The sequence below is a fragment of the Molossus molossus genome, unplaced genomic scaffold, assembly GCF_014108415.1.
Source record: "Molossus molossus isolate mMolMol1 unplaced genomic scaffold, mMolMol1.p scaffold_m16_p_9, whole genome shotgun sequence".
Lineage (NCBI taxonomy): Eukaryota > Metazoa > Chordata > Mammalia > Chiroptera > Molossidae > Molossus > Molossus molossus.
In genome coordinates, this window is record NW_023425403.1 from 106,631,035 (window position 1) to 106,653,809 (window position 22,775).

At 42.5% G+C, this 22,775-nt stretch overlaps 1 protein-coding gene across 2 annotated transcripts in view; it reads left to right on the forward strand.

Annotated features, from left to right (window-relative positions):
* The window catches only part of NBEA (neurobeachin), a 763,707-nt gene that overhangs the window by 93,481 nt on the left and 647,451 nt on the right, over positions 1-22,775 (forward strand). For both annotated transcript variants that reach the window (XM_036249654.1, XM_036249655.1), the window contains exons 2-5: positions 7,469-7,700; positions 11,593-11,693; positions 11,910-12,005; positions 21,399-21,520. In XM_036249654.1, coding sequence (XP_036105547.1) covers positions 7,469-7,700; positions 11,593-11,693; positions 11,910-12,005; positions 21,399-21,520 — 551 coding nt within the window. The remainder of the gene's footprint in view (positions 1-7,468; positions 7,701-11,592; positions 11,694-11,909; positions 12,006-21,398; positions 21,521-22,775) is intronic.

Sequence of the window (22,775 nt, forward strand, 5' to 3'; positions counted from 1 at the left end):
GGCTGCGCTGATCCAGACGGCTAGGGCAGACTCCGTTTCCACTACCAACTTACTACGTCTTGTCATGACGTGCTTTGCTTCCTTGTTGAAAGCGACAGTGGCCAGTGCACAGATGTTCTATACATCTCTACGGGTGGAGCGAACGGTAGACTCATTCAAATCGTAACGGCGGGCAACCTCCACGATTTTCTCCCATCTTTGATCATATCCAAGAGTGTCGTCTTCTCCTGGATGGTGAGCATCTTCCTCCGGCGCTTAGTTTCATCGTCAGGAGGCTTAGAAGAAGCAGCACGTTTAGGAGCCTTCGTGGGGCTTAGATAAAAGTTCTCAGAAATCGCAAACACAAGAGCAAAAATGCTTCCGATGCGTAGCGATGTAGAAGCGTGTATGAGCCCTGGCCGTATGCCTTAGCGGTTAGAGCATTGGCCCACGGACCAGAGAGGCCTGGGTTTGGTTCTTGCCAAGGGCATGTACCTCAGTTGCAGTTTGTCCCCGGCTCTGGTTGAGGTCGTATGGGTAGCGACCACTCAATGTGCCTCTCTCACGTCGATGTCTCTCTCTCTCTCTCTCTCTTCCCCCCTCTCTCTCTTCCGCTCTTTCTGAAGATAAAAGCAAACAAAGAAGTGTGTATGAAAGAAACGAACTTGCATGAGGCTGAGCCAGTCAGTGGCCAGGATAGGAAAGCTAATCAGTGAATAGCTCGCTCTGATTGGCTTTGGTTCACCACATCCGGTTTTTTGGAAAAATGTTATTGCCCACAAACAAGGAGAGGTCGAGCATTTGCACCTGGCGCTGAAGGATTTGCGGGGGTGCTCGAATACCGAGGCCTACAGTCCATACGTACAGTAATTTTAATTTTAATTGTAATACAGGGTGTATAATTGACTCAGACAACTGAGTACGCGCAGTATCATTTTCACTGTCTCTGACAACTTTTTAATGGATATATTTGAAAAAACCTCGATAGAGGGAATCTGCTAAAGTCTAAGCGTGAAGTGCCAAAGGACGACTGTATTTTCTTCCTTCTATCTACTCTGGTTTCTTCTTATTCTGTTTCTAATTCTTTTCATTGAAGGGTTATGTTGTTTATTTGAGCTTTTTCTTGTTTCTTTTGTTAGGCCTGTAATGCTATGAACTTTTCTTCAGGCGACTTTTCACTGTGCCCAGTAGATTTTGGGGTGTTGTGTGTTCATTTTCATTTGTTTCCAGGAAGTTTTGATTTCTTCCTTGACCTCTTTGCTAATTCATTCATTGTTTAATAACATGTTATTTAGCCTCCATGTGTTTGAATGTTTTTAAGGTTTGTTTTTTTTTACTAGTTTTTTTGTTTGTTTCATGCCATTGTGATCTGAGAATATGCTTGATTATTTAAATCTTCTTGAATTTGTTAAGATTTAGTCTGTGTCCTAACATGTGGTATATCTTTGAGGCTGATCCATTTGCTTGAGAAGAATGTATATTCTGCCAGTTTGGGATGAAATGTTCTGTAAATATAAATTAAATCCATCTGAATCAGTGTCATTTAAGTTCACTGTTTACGTGTTGATTTTTTGTCTGGACGATCTATCTAGTGATGTCAGTGGGATGTAAAAGTCTCCTACTATGACTGCATTGCTATCGATCTCTCCCTTGAAGTCTGCCAAGAGTTTTTTTTTTTAAATATGTTTTTACTGATTTTTTAGAGAGAGAGGAATGGAGAGAGCAATGGAAGCATTGATGTGAGAAAGAAACATTGATCTGTTGCCTCCTGCATGCCCCCACTGGGGATTAGCCCACAACCCCAGGCATGTGTCCTGACCAGGAATCGAACCGTCCGTCGGTTGATGCTCAATCCACGAAGCCACACCTGCCAGACATATTTCCAGTGTATTCTTTATGTAGTATGTGGTATTCTTCATTTCCAGCTGCTTCTTGTTCATTGTTTCTATTTCCTCTTTCAAGCTGTTGTAGTTACCACTAAGTTCCTTGTAATTCTCACTGTTCTTTTTTTGTGAGTTCTATAACCGTTCCTTTGAAGTCTGTGTCTGATAAACTGCTTGCCTCTATTTAGTTTAGCTCTTTTTTAGAGGGTCATCCTTTTCTTTTATTTGTGGGTTGTTTCTTTGTCCCCCATTTTTACTGTACCTTTGTATTTGTTTCTGCGTTTTAGATCGATCTGCTGCTGTGCCTCCCAGTTTTTGTGGAATGGCTTTATGTTCTGTGGGACACAGTGGTGCAGTCTCTTTTATCTCTGGAGCTAGATGCCCTAGGATTGTCCCTTGTGTGAGTTATTTGGGCTGTCCTGTTGGTTTTCTGTCTTGATTATTGTCCCATACAGAGGTGGGACCTCCTGTCTGGCTCGAACTGCAGTTCAGCCCAACCATGTGTTGTAAGTGGCTGTGCAGGTGCTGATGAAACAAAACCAAATAAGAATACAAAACATACAGAAGATCCTGGCCAAAAAAAGTCACAGAAGAAAAGACAATAATAAAAGACAGAAAAATACAAGAACAAAAAAGAGGAAGAAAAATGAAAGAATGGAGAGAAAAATAAGAATAAAGACTAGGAAAATGGTATAATACAAAGAGGAAAAAATTATGAAAAGGAAAAAAGAGAAAGAAGGAAGCCAATATATAAAAATGGACAACAGAAAAGAAAGGGAAAGAAGAAAAACATAGAGTAAGCAAAGGGAAGAGAAAAATAATAGATACGAAAGTAAAAGACACAAAAATAATAAAGCAATAAAGAAAATGCAAAAAAAAAAAAATTGTGTGGTATTTGTCCCAAGAGAGTTCAGTGCCTCCTGGGAGCTTGCTTTGGATCCTGCTGTTAGGTTGACTGGCCGACTGTTCCCGCAGCCTCCCGGGGGCCCTCTGTTCCGGGGACTGAGAAGCTGTCCGCCTTGGGCTCTCCGCATTGCAAAGTCTGGGTGCCTCTGCTGGGCTTGGCGGGACGCAGCAGGGGCCTCCTGCACCCCAGGGCTGGCTTGTTGGCAGCATGGGGCCCGGAGGGGTCAGCAACGTCCCAAGGCTCTTGGGACACTGCCTCTGCCCGCCTCCACCTGCCGGCCAGCGGTCAGTCTTAGTCACTGAAGAGACTGTTTCTGAAAGGTGTTTTGGGTGAATCGGGAGCATCAGACCTCTGGGTGTCTCATGAATGGGAGGTGCTGTTCCTGTTTCAGGGAAGATGCTGGCTGTGTTCCACTGCCCCAGAGCCCTCCTGAGGCCGCCCTGGAATATGCCCTTGTCCTCGACTGGGCCGAGCCCTGTGCGTGCAGTCTAGTGACGTCTTCCCGAAGCCAGGCGTTCTTCCTCCTCTCGCCCACCGCCATCGCTGACACCCCAGGATCCTGCGAGGCCCATAGGCAGGGAGATTCCCGTGGGTGGGCTGAGCCGCACCCCTGAGGGCGGGGGGCGTGTCTCAGGGAGCCTGGCCAGTGAGCGGAGGTGGGCGGGCCAGCACCTGCCTCCCACCCGGCTCCCATCCCTCCTCCCTCAGCTCCCCTCCCGCCCTCCCCGGATGGCTGCAGGTGGACCTGTGCTCTGCTCTCGGAGCAGTCCCGGCTCCCATCCCTCCTCCCTCAGCTCCCCTCCCGCCCTCCCTGGGGTGGCTGCAGGTGGACCTGTGCTCTGCTCTCGGAGCAGTCCCGGCTCCCATCCCTCCTCCGTCAGCTCCCGTCCAGCCCTCCCCGGGTGGCTGCAGGTGGACCTGTGCTCTGCTCTCGGAGCAGTCCCGGCTCCCATCCCTCCTCCCTCAGCTCCCATCCCGCCCTCCCCGGGTGGCTGCAGGTGGACCTGTGCTCTGCTCTCGGAGCAGTCCCGGCTCCCATCCCTCCTCCCTCAGCTCCCGTCCCGCCCTCCCCGGGTGGCTGCAGGTGGACCTGTGCTCTGCTCTGGGAGCAGTCCTGGCTCCCATCCCTCCTCCCTCAGCTCCCATCCCGCCCTCCCCGGGTGGCTGCAGGTGGACCTGTGCTCTGCTCTCGGAGCAGTCCCGGCTCCCATCCCTCCTCCCTCAGCTCCCCTCCCGCCCTCCCTGGGGTGGCTGCAGGTGGACCTGTGCTCTGCTCTCGGAGCAGTCCCGGCTCCCGTCCCTCCTCCCTCAGCTCCCATCCCGCCCTCCCCGGGTGGCTGCAGGTGGACCTGTGCTCTGCTCTCGGAGCAGTCCCGGCTCCCATCCCTCCTCCCTCAGCTCCCATCCCGCCCTCCCTGGGGTGTCTGCAGGTGGACCTGTGCTCTGCTCTCGGAGCAGTCCCGGCTCCCATCCCTCCTCCCTCAGCTCCCATCCCGCCCTCCCCGGGTGGCTGCAGGTGGACCTGTGCTCTGCTCTCGGAGCAGTCCCGGCTCCCATCCCTCCTCCCTCAGCTCCCATCCCGCCCTCCCCGGGTGGCTGCAGGTGGACCTGTGCTCTGCTCTCGGAGCAGCCCCGGCTCCCATCCCTCCTCCCTCAGCTCCCATCCCGCCCTCCCCGGGTGGCTGCAGGTGGACCTGTGCTCTGCTCTCGGAGCAGTCCCGGCTCCCATCCCTCCTCCCTCAGCTCCCCTCCCGCCCTCCCTGGGGTGGCTGCAGGTGGACCTGTGCTCTGCTCTCGGAGCAGTCCCGGCTCCCATCCCTCCTCCCTCAGCTCCCCTCCCGCCCTCCCTGGGGTGGCTGCAGGTGGACCTGTGCTCTGCTCTCGGAGCAGTCCCGGCTCCCATCCCTCCTCCCTCAGCTCCCCTCCCGCCCTCCCTGGGGTGTCTGCAGGTGGACCTGTGCTCTGTTCTCGGAGCAGTCCGGCTCCCATCCCTCCTCCGTCAGCTCCCCTCCCGCCCTCCCCGGGTGGCTGCAGGTGGACCTGTGCTCTGCTCTCGGAGCAGTCCCGGCTCCCATCCCTCCTCCCTCAGCTCCCATCCCGCCCTCCCTGGGTGTCTGCAGGTGGACCTGTGCTCTGCTCTCGGAGCAGTCCTGGCTCCCATCCCTCCTCCGTCAGCTCCCCTCCCGCCCTCCCCGGGGTGTCTGCAGGTGGACCTGTGCTCTGCTCTCGGAGCAGTCCCGGCTCCCATCCCTCCTCCGTCAGCTCCCGTCCCGCCCTCCCCGGGTGGCTGCAGGTGGACCTGTGCTCTGCTCTCGGAGCAGTCCCGGCTCCCATCCCTCCTCCGTCAGCTCCCCTCCCGCCCTCCCCGGGTGGCTGCAGGTGGACCTGTGCTCTGCTCTCGGAGCAGTCCCGGCTCCCATCCCTCCTCCCTCAGCTCCAGTCCCGCCCTCCCCGGGGTGGCTGCAGGTGGACCTGTGCTCTGCTCTCGGAGCAGTCCCGGCTCCCATCCCTCCTCCGTCAGCTCCCCTCCCGCCCTCCCCGGGTGGCTGCAGGTGGACCTGTGCTCTGCTCTCGGAGCAGTCCCGGCTCCCATCCCTCCTCCGTCAGCTCCCCTCCCGCCCTCCCCGGGGTGGCTGCAGGTGGACCTGTGCTCTGCTCTCGGAGCAGTCCTGGCTCCCATCCCTCCTCCCTCAGCTCCCCTCCCGCCCTCCCCGGGTGGCTGCAGGTGGACCTGTGCTCTGCTCTCGGAGCAGTCCTGGCTCCCATCCCTCCTCCGTCAGCTCCCGTCCAGCCCTCCCCGGGTGGCTGCAGGTGGACCTGTGCTCTGCTCTCGGAGCAGTCCCGGCTCCCATCCCTCCTCCCTCAGCTCCCATCCCGCCCTCCCCGGGTGGCTGCAGGTGGACCTGTGCTCTGCTCTCGGAGCAGTCCCGGCTCCCATCCCTCCTCCGTCAGCTCCCGTCCAGCCCTCCCCGGGTGGCTGCAGGTGGACCTGTGCTCTGCTCTCGGAGCAGTCCCGGCTCCCATCCCTCCTCCCTCAGCTCCCGTCCCGCCCTCCCCGGGGTGGCTGCAGGTGGACCTGTGCTCTGCTCTCGGAGCAGTCCCGGCTCCCATCCCTCCTCCCTCAGCTCCCGTCCCGCCCTCCCCGGGGTGGCTGCAGGTGGACCTGTGCTCTGCTCTCGGAGCAGTCCCGGCTCCCATCCCTCCTCCCTCAGCTCCCGTCCCGCCCTCCCCGGGGTGGCTGCAGGTGGACCTGTGCTCTGCTCTCGGAGCAGTCCTGGCTCCCATCCCTCCTCCGTCAGCTCCCCTCCCGCCCTCCCTGGGGTGTCTGCAGGTGGACCTGTGCTCTGCTCTCGGAGCAGTCCCGGCTCCCATCCCTCCTCCCTCAGCTCCAGTCCCGCCCTCCCTGGGGTGTCTGCAGGTGGACCTGTGCTCTGCTCTCGGAGCAGCCCCGGCTCCCGTCCCTCCTCCCTCAGCTCCCGTCCCGCCCTCCCCGGGTGGCTGCAGGTGGACCTGTGCTCTGCTCTCGGAGCAGTCCCGGCTCCCATCCCTCCTCCGTCAGCTCCCGTCCCGCCCTCCCCGGGTGGCTGCAGGTGGACCTGTGCTCTGCTCTCGGAGCAGCCCCTGCGCTCCGTCTCCCGAAGCCCCCGCCTCTGTGGCTGGGCGGGAGCGGGGTGCCGTTCTGGGCCCTGGGCCCTGATCCTCCCAGGGAGACACCTCTGTAGTGGGGCGGCCTCTCCCCTCTTGGCCTGTTGCCCTCGGAAGCTGGGCCAGCCTCTCGCGCCCCTGCCCTTCCTACTGGTCTCCAGGTGTTTTTTGTCCTTTCTTGTTAAAGCCTCCTCTTCACCTAGTCCTCAGTTGTTTATTCCGGGTGAATGTTCCCAGTCGGTTTTGTTTCCTGTCTGGCCCTGGGAGGAGGTGCAAGAAAGACCCACCTCCTCTGCTGCCACCTTGAAACCCCCATGTTTGGCTGTTGTTTTCTTTCTGAGTTTCCTGTCCTTGACTAAAAAGGTAATCCAGTTTGTCAGTGTTCTTCTTTAAGAATGATACTTAAAACTGAATATAATAATTTGTGTGTGATCAATCAGTAGAACATATGAACATCATTAAAGCTTATCTTTTATCCCACGTGTGTTTGTCTACCACTATACTTAAAGTAGTGTTTGGGAGGTGCAGGAATACTTTTGACTCGTTTGGCATCATGCCGCAAGTCAAATATGTTGCTGTAAAATCAGCTTTCCCTACCACTTCATTTGTTTTTTAAAGTTTTACAAGATGTTAGTATTTCTCTTCTAAACTTTTTAACATTGATTCTATCATTTCAACATTTACATTTTATGTCTTAAAATTTATATTTAAATTTCATCTTCTAGTCATTATCACTTTTAAGAGCCAAACCCATTTTTTTTTCCTAGGAATTTGCCATGAATCCCCCCCCCCCCCCAGGAGTCATGTGCTGTATTTTGCTCTATTACAGATTTGAAATCACCCTTTCCCATTTAAAAAATATTAGATTTATCTTTGCAAATTTTAATTCTTGCAAAGTTCCTGTGTTCACTTACATGTAGCTCACACATTTTTATCATGATTCATTTTAGTGTAGAAGGTGTGAAATTTTCTAGAGTTTTCATGTCGAATGTTTGGAATTGTTTTATTTTATTGTTACAAATAACAGTCGCTCTGTGTCTCCCGTGTCTTTCAGCTGGTCGGCGGGGAGTTCGACCTGGAGATGAACTTCATCATCCAGGACGCGGAGAGCATCACGTGCATGGCGGAGCTCCTGGAGCACTGCCACGTGACCTGCCAGGCCGAGGTCTGGAGCATGTTCACCGCCGTCCTGCGGAAGAGCGTGCGCAACTTGCAGACCAGCACGGAAGTTGGGCTGATTGAACAAGTGTTGCTGAAAATGAGCGCTGTCGATGACATGATCGCAGGTATGAGGTCATCTGGCCGGGAGCTCGGCTTAGGTGCATATAAAGACTGAGGTGCTTCTCTTTGTATTTCCTAGGTGATACGGATGGGTTGAAGTTACCTTCATTTAAGATAGAGAAATAGGAATGTATGGACAATTTGCTTTTTGTATTAAGGGAAAACCTGGTCCATGAAGGATGACTACTTCTGTATTAGACAAACATAATTACTGATTTTGCTTTTCCAGGTTTCAGAAAATCTCAATAATACGCAAGAAGTGCTATGAAATCTATCATAAAAATAAGCAATACTTTCTCTGTAGTATTTAATTAAACTTTTATATAATTAAAACAATACCTGTTATATTTCTGTATAATGGGTACTCGATCAAATTCTTGGACCTCTTTGCCCTTCAATTGGGCTCACATGGAACTAGGGCAGGAGGAACTAAAGTCTTAGGTAAGCATGTTCATTTTCAGGAAATGCCATTTTCCTTGACAGTTTTTGAAGAAACATTTGTATGAAAATAAACATATTGTGGAGAAGAATATAAAATTTACATGAAATTTCAAAGTAAAATGCTAATTTTTGTGCTTGTTACGTGTTATTTGAAATGATGACTTTGAAGTCTGTGATTCTCGCCACCAGTTCTTTCCACCCCTGCAAGCTCACCCCCTTGTGGTGAGAGGCACTGAAGTATAAATTGTTTGAAAGATGGTCCCATAGCAACAGTCATTCCCAGAAATTAAGTTTAGAGTTTGAAGTGTTGATTGTCTCACGCCATGAATCTTTAGCATAAATTTATTCCTATGTGAAAAGGTTTTCATAATTCTAAAAGTGCTAAAGAGACTCCAAACAATATCATATCTGATCCTTAAAAGTAGTTCCGACACTAGAGAATTCAATAGAATATTTTGATGTGTGCTTTTATTAATATTAGTAGAGTAGAACATTATTCAAGAAAGATTAGAACGAGAAGTAGGTTAAAGATGAATGCTTTTAAAATTTAAACAGTTTTAAATTTTGTCTTCCTTAAAGAACATTAAAATCAATTTTAATTGTTCTCATGGTAGCATCTATCTATTTAGAAAGATTTAACATTCTCTGTATTGTGTACTGATGATTCACGTGAAAAAAAATTAGACTGAAACATAATGCCTTTTTAACGTAAGATGTACCATTTCGGTAAAGTCTAGCATTATTTAAAGAAATTTACTTGTATAAAGTTATATGTACACATTTTATTGAAGATCATGTACTCTCTGAATATTTTATCTGGATTTAAGTCCTTAATTAGAAAAACATATTTTTATTGACTTTTAGAGAGAGAGGAAGGGAGAGGGAGAGACAAACATCAGTGTGAGAGAGAAACATTAACTGGCCGCCTCCTGCATGGCCCCCACTGTGCCCTGACCAGGAGTCCATCTGGCAACCCTTCAGTACACAGGATGATGCTCAGCCAACTGAGTCACACTGGCCAGGACTGACTTTTGTTTTGTTTTGTTTTTTTTGGTAAATAATAAAGTGGGTACAACTTTATAAAGGGAATTTTGCAAAATGAGCCACAATTACATACATAGTGGTTATAGGTACATAATCGATGAGCGTTGAGATGTGAGGTAATAGTAAGCTTGAGATTACCACAAAAATTCATATCTTCACAAATTTCTGTTTTCATATATTCGCAAATTTCTATTGTATAACGTTTCTTAATTCTCATATTCTTTGTTCTAAATACTATGTTAACACAACTTGTACTTTTTGTTGTTTTAAGCGTTGAGTACGTGTCAGAAAAATACCTCTACTTTACTTTTAAGTAGAGAAATTAAAGTTTAGATAACACACTAATGAACCAGTAACCACCAAAACCTTCCTGAATTTTTACTCTGAATGTTTTGTAGCAAGTGAAGTTCAAAGACATACATTTATTTATTAATGTGAAGATGTCACTGGAAAGTGGAGTAAATTGATAAGGGAATTTTACAGTTTTAGTATTCTTTTTTTCCCTTAAAAATCTTGTACTGGAAAGAAGACCTGTTACCTAATTAACCTGAGCTGCTTGATCATGTTATATGTACAGTAAATAAGAAATCTTTTTTTTTTTTTTTTTTTTATCCTCACCCGAGGACATTTTTCCATCTTTTTGTACAGATAGAGTGGGAGGGAGAGAGAGGAAGAGAGAGAGAGAGAGAAACATCGATGTGAAAGGGACACATCGAGTGGCTGCCACCCGCACGACCAACCAGGGCCGGGGACAAACCGCAAGTGAGGTACGTGCCCTTAGCGGGAACCGAACCCGGGTCTCTCCGGACCGCAGGCCAACGCTCTAACCGCTGAGCCAAACTGGCCAGGGCTAAATAAGAAATCTTAATAATTATGTAATTAAATACAAATGTATTAGATTACTTTTTGTGACATATATAGGAGATGAGGTGAAGTTTTGGAAATGGAACTTACATATTTCAAAAAAGTATTTGTAGACGAACTTTTAAGAAATCTATGAATATTGCCATTGAATCTGATTGTTTAAAACTGCTTTATATTAACTTAGGGTTTTAAGATGCTTGATTTTCAACCAGAATTCTTTCTTAGGAATATATCTTCTAACTAATATGTAGTAATTATGAACATTTTTGTTACTTAAATGAGGAAACATTTTATTTTATTAAAGTATCTCTTTCAAAAATGGCATATTCACTGTCACAGTTTTACCATAGAGATTGCTTACTATTGTGACATTAAGTGAGAATTAGTCAATTGTTTATTGATGAAAATATCTAGTTAAATTTCTGTTTTGAAATGCATTACACATATTTTTAAGTTTCAAATTTCAGTTATTAGTCTATGATATTGAATTATATATATTATATATCAATAGCTAATTATTTCAACTTATAACCTAATCTTTTTATTAATTGATGATTAATTTTTTAGAATGTATGTGTATATTGATTGTAATACCTTGTATAGTATCTTTAATTTTTAAGAAGTGTTTTAGAAATCAAGAAAATGAGGTAAAAATATTTAGATGTTTAATTTTTTGCAAAAATGTTGATAAAGGTATGACTCACAATGTTTAGAGATAAGAAAATAATCAGGGACAAGGGATTAAATGTATATAATTTTTATTATTTGGTGAGCTGGTATATCTCTTATATGCACATAAACACATTAACATAATAGATATCACTAGCTGTGCGTGTAAATGATACTTTTACTTAGAGATTGTTGGGTAAGAGAGTGCAGGCTCTGAAGCCAAAATGCCTAAGTTTAAACCTAGTGTACCACTCACCAAACGGTGTGTTTGTGGGGAACGTGAGTAAGTTGTCTGTGCCTCACTTTCCTCGTTTTCAGAAGGGAGAGTAGTACTTACCTGACAGGCTTGTTAGGAGGGTTTGTGAAGTTAATACATGTGAGCCACTTGGAGTAATGCCAGGCAAGGAGTAAGTGCTCAGAACTGTTGTTAAGGTGCCAAGGAATATTTCGAAAACATTTTCCAAAAGAAAATATGGTGGATTATCACTTTTTCATTTGAAATAACCAGTTTAAAATGTTAAATTATTGTACCTTTGCATATTTTTACATACCTTTCCCTGTGTATAGCAGAATTTTGTGTGTGTGTGTGTGTATTTTGGTAACTTGAAAAAGAAAATTTAATTGGAATGGTATACCTGAATTGGAAAAATTTTTATATTTACATATAATTTTTTGGTTTTCTGATGACTGACTATGAGGATGTTTAGCAATATATTATATATATATACACACACACACACTCATACACACACACGTACACACATATATGTATGTGTGTTGAAATGACTCTTGATAACTTCTGTTCTTTTAAAAAGTGTGTTATCTCGACAGATGGCAGCTCATGACTAGAGTTCAGAATAACTTTATTTTCCTTTGAAGATCTTCTAGTTGATATGTTGGGGGTTCTTGCCAGCTACAGCATCACTGTCAAGGAGTTGAAGCTTTTGTTCAGCATGCTTCGAGGAGAAAGTGGAATCTGGGTAAGCTGCAGTCAGAGTGGGTACCACTGTCAGTGTGTTATTACTTAATGTTCGATGACTTGTCTCCGGAGAGCTATGCACTTGAATTTGTAATGGAAATGCTTCCTCTTAAAGAGTTACATAAATTATTTAAAATGAATTTTCTCTGTAGTTAGAAAAATAGTTCAGTGGCTAATGTGATTTGTACAGTGTCATTTATTTTTCTTGTTTCCTCAGCCAAGACATGCAGTAAAATTATTATCAGTTCTTAATCAGATGCCACAAAGACATGGTCCTGATACTTTTTTCAATTTCCCCGGTTGTAGTGCTGCGGTAAGTTTAAAATGCATGTTTATTTTTATTTGCATATTTTTAAGTCAGCTCTATTAAGGTATAATTTACATATAGTAAAATTCACTAATTAAAAAAGTACAGTTTGTTAAGTTTTGAATGGTGTGGTGACCACCACCACAGTCATGATTTAGGACAATTCCAGCACTCCCCCAAATTCCCTCGTTTGTGTTTGAAGCCAACACTCTCGCCCCAGCCGCTATCCCTTGCCAACTCTGATTGATTTTGTGGTTGTTTAACTTTGCCTTTTCTAGAATTTCATATAACTAAAATCACAGATTATATTGTCTTTTTGTCAGGCTTCTTTCTGTACCATATGCTTTTGAGATTATTCATGCTGTAGTTTACACCTCCTTTTTGTTCTGAGGAGTATTACATTTTATGGATATATCACAGCTTATTTATACATTGACTAGTGGACGAGCATTGGGGATTTCAGCCTTGGGCTATTGTAAATAAAACTACAATGAACATCTGAACATAGGTCTGTGGGCATGCTGGCCTGTCTCTTGAATAAATGCATAAGAGCAAGATGGATGTTTTTTTAGTGTGTGTTTCATTTCATGAGAAACAGGCAAATAGCTTTTTATACTGTAAAATTTTGTATTTCCATCAAGCAGTGTATGAGAATCCTGGTAGATAAGCAACCTGGTCATTGTCTGTCTTTTCCATTTGAATCACTTCCATGAAAATGTACTGGTGCTTCACTGAAATTTTTATTGTATCTCACCCTCATGACTAAGGATGTTGAGCTTTTTTTTTCAGGTGTTTATTGCCCAGTCTTATATCTTCTTTTGTTCTGCTTGTGTTCAAATTTCCTGTTTATTATTAAAAATTAGTTGTTGTCCTGGCTGGCTTTGCTCAGTGGTTGGAGCACTGCCCCGTGGACCAGAGAGTCTTGGGTTCTATTCCAATCAAGGGCACACACCTTGGTTGTGGTTTAGTCCCCAGCCCTGGTCGGGGCCATGCAGGAGGCAACCAATCAGTGTGTCTCTCTCATATCGATGTTTCTCTCTCCCTCTCCCTCCCTCCTTCCCTCCCTCCCACTCTATCTGAAGATAAATGGAAATATATTATTGGGTGAGGATTAAAAAAAAAATTGTGTATTTGGGGTATAAGTCAATATGTCAGATATATATACTTGTCAAATAGTTTCAATCTGTGGCTTGTCTTTTTAATTTCTTAACAGTATTTCCAGAAGTACAAAATATTTTAAATTTGATGTTCTATTAAAATCTTTCTTTTATGGCATATGCTTTTGTAATCTAAGAAACCATAGTCACAGCATTTTTTTTCTTATTCTTTCTACTAAGAGTTATGTTGCTTTAGTGCTTACATTTAGTCCTATGATCCCTTTTGGGTTAATTTTAACAATATTGTGTGAGGGAAGGTTAGAGGTGAAGTTTTATTTGTATTATATATGATATCGAAGTATTTCCTAACCATGTGTTGAAGTAACAGTTCTTTTTACATTTGATTACCATGGCACTTTTGCCCAAAACTATCTGTACTCTCTATTTTGTTTCTTTGTCCTATATAGATTTCCTTATGCCAAAATTACATTATCTTTATTATTGTAGCTGGATAGCAGTTCTTGAAATCAGGTAGTGTAAGTGCTTCATATTTGTTCTCCATTAGAAAAATAATTTTGGCTATTCTAGATTGTTTGCATTTTCATATACATTGGGAATACCTTGTCAAATTTTATAGAATAGCCTGCTGTGATTTTGATTGTGTTGTGTTGAACCTATTAGAACAATTTGGAGATAATAGATCTCATCACACTGTTGCGTCTTCCAGCTTATAAACACAGTATACCTCTCTCTTTATTTAGTTTTCTTTGATTTTCCAGTGCTTTGTAGTTTTCCGCATAGAAGTCTTAAAAGTCTTTTGTTAAATTTATACATTAATATTCTATGTGGGTTTTGGCTAGTAAATGGAACTGTTGTAATATTTTTTTTTGTATTTTGACGTTATCTGCGATCTTGGTAGTAAACTCACTTAACTAGTCCTAGCAGTTTGTTTGTTTTGTTTTGTTTTTTCTTCAGTAAATGCTTTAGGATTGTTTATAAAGAACATGATTTTGTCTGTGAAGAAAACCAGTCTTACTACTTAATTTATAATCCGTATGCCTTTTTAGTTCATTTTATTGCCTTACTGCACTGGCTAGGACCTCGAGTGTAATGTTGAATCAATAACATTCTTGCCTTATTCTCAGTCTTGGGAAAGTGTTCATTATTTCATCATTAGTATGCTCTTAGTTGTAGATTTTGTCATCTCCTTTGTCGGGTGCAGGAAATTGCTTTCTGTTCCTATTTCCTGCCCTTTTTAAAAACATAAATATATTAATATCAGTGTTGAATTTTGTAAGATCCTTTTTCTGACTTTATTGAAATCGTGGTAAATTATAATGATTGCTATATCAGTATTAAACCAACATTTGCATTCTTTTGATTAAAAACTACTGATCACTGTGTATTAACCTTTTTATATAATACTGGATTTCATTTGCTAACGTGTTGCTAAGAAATTTGCAATTCTTTCTTTTTCTCTTTGTTTTGGTCCTCACCCAAGGATATTTTTCCATTGATTTATAGATAGAGTAGGAGGGAAGAGGGGAGGAGGCTGGGGGGGGGCATGGTTGCCTCCCGGACAATCCTGACGGGGGGGGGGGGGAGGCTGGAGATCGAAACTGCAACTGAGGTATGTGCCTTTGACTGGAAATCGAACCCGAGACTCTTCAGTCTGAAGGCCGACACTCTATAAACCACTGAACCAAATAGGCTAGCGCTTCAATTATTTCTAGAGAGTGATTTGGAATGATTTTTTTTTTTTTTTATTCTGTAATATCTCTATCTGGTTTTGGTGTTAGGGCAATTTCTTATAGATTGATTGAGTTAGGAAGTATTTATTTCGCTCTGTTGAAGAGTTTGTGTAGAATTGATATTATTTCCTGTTTTTTTGTTTGTTTTTTACATGAAGCAGAGTTTATGATTTTTTTACATTTTTATTTTTAAAGTTTTTAATGAAATTTACTGTGGACATTGGTTAAAAAACTTGCAGGTTTCATGTGTACAGCTCTGTAATATATCATCTGTGTTTCTACTGTGTGTGCAGCACCCCATGTCAGACCCCGTCACCGTGTGCATTACACCCTTTGCCCCCTCCCCAGTAACCAGTTGTCTGTGTCTATGGCTTTTTCTTGGTTTGTTTATTCATTTGTTGCTTTCTGTTTTATATCCCACATGTAAGTGAAATTATGTGATTCTTGACGTTCCCATATGATATATTTCATTTAGCATATTCTCAGTGTATCCATGTTGTCACAAATGACAGTATTTCTTCTTTTCTGATGACTGAGTAGTATTCCATTGTATATATGTAGCACATCTTTGTCCAGGCATCTATTAAAGGACACTTTGGTTGTTCCCATGTCTTGGCTACCATGAATACTGCTGCAGTAAACATAGGAGAACATATGTCTTTAAAATTAAAGGTTTTCAAATGTTACAGGTAGATACACCAAAGAGGGATTGCTGGTCATATGGTAACTCTAGTCTTAATTTTTTGAGGAACCATCATATAGTTTTCCCTTGTGGCTGTTCTAGTTTACACCCCCCAGCAGTGAGTGAGGGCTCCCTTTTCTCCACAGCCTCGCCTTCACTTGTTATTACATGTTACTTACTCTGGAATGTGTGCTAGAATACACTATCCGTGCCATTTGGGCTCAGAGTTTTGCTTGTGGGAAGGTTTTAAACCATGAACTTTATTTCTGTAATACATCCAGGGAGGTTTTCTATTTTGTTTTAAGTGAGTTTTGGTATTTTGTGTTTTTCTAGTAATTGTCCAGTTAATATAAGTTGTTGAGTATATTGGCATAAATTTGTTCTTCATATCCCATTACTATCCTTTTAATGTCTGTGGGATATGTATAGTGATGTCTCTTTTATTCCTGATACTGTATTTTTTTTCCTGATCAGTCTAGCTGTAAGTTTATCCATTTCGTTTTTCTTTTCAAAGAACTAGCTCTCTCAGTCTGTTTGATTTAATCATTTTTATCTAGATGGTAGTATTATAGGGACTATGTATGATTTTTGTCTAGAAGAACTGGTTTTGATTTCTGGATTCTCTGGCATTACTGTGGAGAGCTGGTCCCTTAATGTTTCATGACTGTCAGATAAATTATTAGCACTTTATTATGGAATAGTGTTATTATGAACCTGTAATGAAATAATATACTATTTATGCACTCTTTGATTATTAGTATTTAAGTGTACTTGCAATCTCCCATTCGATTAACCATTCCTCTAATTTTATATTTTTGCCTTAATATTTGTTATTAACCTTTTTTTAGAGTTATACTTTCCACCAGTTGCAAAATAAAAATAGGAAAGTTAAAAATAAATTTCCGCCGTGGCCAGTTTTGCTCAGTGGTTAGGGCATCGGCCCTTGGACCAAAGAGTCACAGGTTTGATTTCGGTCAAGGGCATGTACCTTGGTTTTGGTTCGTCCCTGGCCCTGGTTGGGGTCATGCAGGAGGCAGCTAATCGATGTGTCTCTCTCAAATCAGTGTTTCTCTCTCTTTCTTTCTCCCTTCCTCCCTCCCTCCCACTCTATCTGAAAATTGATGGAAAAATATCCTTGGGGTGAGGATTTAAACAAATAATAATAATAAAAAAATAAATACCGTTTGGAAGCTAATCATTTTATATATATTGTTAGGGTAGAACACATAAAATGTATATGTATTCTACTTAGCAGAGAAAACAGGCGTTGTCTCTAAGGGTGAAGGGGTTCTCTTAGATGTAATAGTTTATTTACATATAAATAAAATAATTACATAAATATAAATATGTGTATTTAAAATATATACATTTAAAAATTTTTAAAACTACTATTGGTCTGATATCTGGTAGATCGCAGTTTCAGTGGTGGGAAAGAAGATCAGAGTGTTTCGAGAGAAATATAAGCAAATTGCTGTCTTATTTACGTAGTTAACACAAATAAGAAAGTGGGCTAAACGACAGTGAGTAACGGGTTTGATAAATTGCCCGAATTGCCTGAGTTAGGCTGCAACTCATTCTGCTTTTAGTCACTTGACCACCAGATGTCTGAAACCTGTGAATATTTTCATCAGTATGTAGTGCATTTCACACACACACAGAAACGAGTTTATTTGTATCTTGTTAGCAGTGTATGCTTGACTTGTTTCGTTCACGGATGTGAGGGATTCACACTACTTCCCCCACATCCCCAACCTGCTTTTCTCTGCATTACTCATCTTCATGAAGGTTTGTTTAGACCAAGAATACATTCTTTGCAGAGGGGGAAGTCAGAAAGGAACTAGAACTCTTACAGCTATTACTTCATTTGAGTCATACAGGCTCTATAAATGATATGATTGCTACACCAGTTGAGGGCACTGAGCCACCATAATGTAACATTGTTTAGGATTATAAAGTATAGTCACAATCTGAACCAAAATTTAACTGTAAGTCCAGTGTTTTATTTAACAGACTGGCTTATTTACAGGCATATTACTTCTGCTATTGAACGGCTGACAAATTCAGATAGGAGCTGATTTTGAAATCCTTGCCATTAGTGTTTCAGATAATCTGCTTCTCAATGAGCATGAATCAGTGTCACTGTGGTAACAGGAGGGTCCATACTGTTTGAACCACTGCTGCTAGCAGTGCCTTTGGGTAACTGAAGGGTGACACTGCTCACTCCCCCAAACGATCGAGTATGCCAGGCCTTCCGAAGTGTGTTCTGTGTCGTGGAGGAGCCCATGAGCGGTGCTGCCTCCGCACGAGCCATTTGGTAACATGTGCTCATTCGTAGAGTTAACTGCATTCTACACTGCTTTTAAAGGTGAATGAGTGTATACTCTGTGACCAGTATGGGTATAATATTTAGATTTGCTGTTTACAATTATGATCCATTGCATAATCTGCTTACTTTAAGAAGTAATGTACTTTTCTATTCTCTTATTAAACAATTTATGAAAGCACCCCATCTGAACATGAAAATGATTTATTTTGCCAATTACTATAGATAAGAATATAGATTGTGGAGTGAGCTAGATCAGGAAACAGTGAGGGATATAGGTTTGGGGCCCTGAGGACTCACTGGGCACAATGACAGACACCCAGTTGTGGACACCAACATAGTGCAGAAAGAAATATGGAGGAGATGTGAAGGCAGCTTAAGTCCAGAATCACGACGGTCGTTCACAAGGGCACTCTGTTAACACCATGTGTCAAAGGAGATACAAGGAATTGCGGAAACTGGTGAAAAGATTAGGTACGTAATGAGGCCCGGGTGCTGCTGCTCAGCAGCATCGTCGGAGGAGCTTTGCGCACTGGGTAAGGGGAGATGGATGTCTTAGTTGGAAAGCGTTGGGAAAGGCCAGGGATGCAGTATACCCTGCACAGAGGCTCTGATTGGTACCTAACCAGGGACAGGAAGTTGATGAATACCCTCTAGAAAAGGGAGATTTCAGGTCCCTAAAGCATTTATTCTGGCATCTAATTTAAGAGACTGTCTTATAATTTTGTTCAAGATACTGGTCAAAATAAAGATCTTTATCCATGGAATTATTGGAAGTCCACAGTGAAACTGATAAAGATGCTATTCAAGAGACTCTCAGGTGTTTGGTACCAGTTGTAGCAAGACTTGTTTCATTATCTTTCTAGCTTAGATTTTTCTTTTTCCCCCTTTATTTGGCTCACTGTTTTCAACTGTATGTAACTTAGGGCTCGTTCAGTCCTACCGTGAGGATGATAAGTGATCTTTGGCCCACCTGTCTTTCCCTTGGTTGAAGGAAGAATAGGTCTGGGAAACTTGGAGGCAGCTCATCTCAAATGCTTTCCTGTACCTCCTAGTTTAATACAGTGTTTGAGTTCTGATGTCGGGCCCAGTGGACTGGACGAGGAGACTGATGACATAAAAGGTGCTCAGGCCTCGACTGGGGAGCAGAGTTTGCCTGGGTGTTTGTAGTAACGAGAAAGGGAAGGGAGGAGCAGCACTTCTGAGTCTTTCAGTGTGCCTGCGACAGTGCTGCAGCAAGCCCCTGTGACGGGAAGGTGCCTGGGCTCGCACATGGGCCCGGGCACCCCGGGCAGCCCCGGGCCAGCTGTGCTCCACGGTGTGCAGAAGAAAGGAACGCGTTTGCGAAGAACTGTGTAGGATTCCATAGACTCCACTCCCACTGTCCTGTGTCAGCGTGTCTCCTGTTCTAACCCCTTGGCGCTCCCGAGCAGCTGGAGGAAGTGAGGAGTGGTTTAGTGAACCTATGGAGGGTTAACTAGTGGCAAACTGGGCAAGAATTGCATTTTACAAGCAAAAAATTAATAAAATATTTTCCTTTTTAAAAAGTCAATAAAAACTATACTAATGATTAAATTTTCTGAATTAATTACTTCAACAGTAAAATCAGAAAGGACATTGTATGGAAATTTTTCATTTCTATATCAGGGTTTCATTCTTTATTTGCAGTTGTGTGTATATCTATGTATGTGTTAGTGTGTGTGTTTCTGTTTTATTTTTATTTTATTTTTATTTTTTATTTTTTTTATCCTCACCCGAGGACATTTTTCCAATTTTTGTACAGATGGGGGGTGGGGGGAGAGAAAAACATCGACGCGAAAGGGACACATAGAGTGGCTGCCACCCGCACGACCAACCAGGGCTGGGGACAAACTGCAACCGAGGTACGTGCCCTTAGCGGGAACCGAACCCGGGTCTCTCCAGACCGCAGGCCAACGCTCTAACCGCTGAGCCAAACAGGCCAGGGCTTATTTTTATTTTTAAAGCAAACATTATAAATCCTTGCCACCTTGATTTTTTTTCCTTGACTACATAATGATTGTTTTCTGTCTGTGTCACATGCTGGGAGTCTAAATTATATTCCTGACTTGAGGAACTGTAATGGGTAGACAGATGCAGAAACAGCTTGTTACAGTAACCGCTGTAGACTTAGGTACTGCGTGCTATGGGAAACAGTGACAAGAGAAACTGAGCCAGGTGAAGTCCAGGAAGGCTTCGCAGAAGATCCTGGTGAGGGATGCTTGCGATTTTGCTGGAAGAAGTCCCTGGACAGAAGCAATATCATATATAAAAAGAGGAGTTTTAACAGAATAGGTGGGGCAGCTTCATATTTAGGTATACTTGGGAGTGTGGGGTAGGATAGTAGAAGTGATAGGTTTGAAAGAGTTTGTTGAGCCATAGGGAGTTTGACTTTTATTTTTATTGATTTTTTTTTTTTTTTTTTTTTAGAGAGAGAGGAAAGGGGAGAGAGAGAGCGCGAAAGAGAAACATGGATGAGAGAGAACATCCATTGGCCGCCTCCTGCATGCCCCCACTGGGGATCTGGCCCACAGCCTGGGCATGTGCCCTGCCCGGGAATCGAGCCGGAGACCTCTTGGTGCAGGGTCGGTGCTCAACCACTGAGCCACACCAGCCGGGCTCCACAGGGTATGTGAAGAGTCTTGTGTAACCTGAAGAAATTTAAGCTTTATATTATATGCAGAGAATTTTTAATATCAGAATTATCTTATTTTTGAGAAATTATGCACTCAGCAATATGAAGGATCTGTTTGGGGAACAGATCAGTCGTAAAATCATAATGGATAATTATCTTTTATGTGGTAGAAATTTGGACATCTCATAGGAAGATAAATAAATCCACTCAGATGTTTATTTACATCAAGTCAAGTAATCAGCCACTTTCTCAGTTTTTCCCTTGAATGGCTAGATTTTTAAAAAAAATTTTTTATTGCTATTATCAACTGGATACTATATGATTCCTTTTCCACTTAAAGAGTATATCTGAATCCTTTTCGGTCATAAATTCTATTGGTTAATTTGTTAATGATAGTCTGGTGCTTCCCCTCCTCTGTCTCTGCTCACTGCTACGAGCATTGTCTGTGAACGCTGAATTTCTCCAGTATTGACCCATCAGCATTCTCTCACACAGTTGTTTTTGGATTTAGAGATTCATCCTCCTTTAATCAAATGAAATATTACTGAAAACCTAACAGAAACCATGGAAAATTGAAAATTCTGAGGCATATGTATAAGGGGCTTTATATTGGTGAAACTGGAGGAGGACCTCTTGGAGTCTGAAACCTATTATGTAACCTGGAGATGCTACTTTATTCAGCTAGTATTTGAAAATGTAGTGCTTCTGTAGTCAACAAATAATATTTATAGATTATTTTTACAAGATAGTTTCTATTTTTATATTTGCCATGATTTTCTAATATTTATACCTTTGCTATTTTTTAATCTGTAGAGCCCATATCTGACCTTGGTTACTTAACTGTCACATTCTCTTTAACTGATACTTTTGTGTCTTATTTCACTGCCTTGTAGGCAATTGCATTGCCTCCTATTGCAAAGTGGCCTTATCAGAATGGCTTCACCCTAAACACTTGGTTTCGTATGGATCCATTAAACAACATTAATGTTGATAAGGACAAACCTTATCTTTATTGGTAAGTAATATATTTAATTTTAGTACTATGTCTTAAGTGTTTCAATTTTGTAAATATTTAGCATAGTATCAAAGCAACATTATATTAAATGTAACATTAATATGTATGTTAAAAATATGTTAAAATTATAAAGAAATGGTTAAGTCATTTATATATATTTATTTTTTTTCTGTTGCCTCCCTGTTTTTATTCAACTACAATTTAAGAGTCAAAGGTTGCAGACCTTATCTGTACTGTCTGTCAATATAGATCAATTGTGGGGCTGTTAGTGAAGATGGTTCCTGATCAAGGAGAGAGGAAAAAAACACAAAAAACCCTTCGTCCTGATTTCATTCACTTTGCCCTTTTACTTACTTTGTTTTGTGATATTCTTTGAAATATTAATAATAATAACCATCTAAGAAATTATAATTCGATAAGATTATTTGGTAGATAACAGAATGGGTTGCTTACCCCAATGATGGATTGACCAGTCAAGACTGAGAGCTGGTAATTTTCGGTTTACCAGTAATGCACAGCAATACTATCAAACTGTCATTGCTTTGCCTTACTGTATAATAGGCATTACAAGGATTAACTCATTTAATACTTGCAGTGCTCTGAAATAAGACTACCTGAGTTTCAGTCCTGTCTTCACCACTTAAATTACCCTGGGCTTTGGTGTCTTAAACTGTAAAATGATGTTAGTAGTACCTATCACTTAGCTTTTAATGAAAGAGTAGTATTTAAAGTGCTTTTTCCACAATGACTGGCTCTGAAATGTGTGAAAATGTGACCTAGTAATAGCTTATAAGTTCTGTTACAAAATTTTAAATGAATTATCTGAATTTACAGACATAAATGGGGGTGATTTTCAGGATGGTCATTTTAGAAGAGCATACACTTATTCCAACAATACTGTCCTTTTTCAAAACATATATAAAATTTTTTTTAATATTGGGGTTTAATTGAAGCTAGGAAGAATTACTCCTTTAGAAGAAAATAACTGTATTTTATAGTCACATAGCCAGAAGGGAGGGGCAGGGCTGGGTGGAGGAGGGCAAAGGGGGGTAATTGGGGTACATCTGTAGTAATGTCCACAATAAAAAAAAAGTGAAAAAAGTTTACCCTGTAAAAAGATGATATATTTACAAAAATAAAAATAAAAATGTACTCCGTTCTTGATTACCTACATTATTTTTCAAAGTTGTCTCTTACTTAAAAAAAAAATTGTGTAAGTTGTTTTCAAAGACTAAGAATTATGGAACAAGTTGTT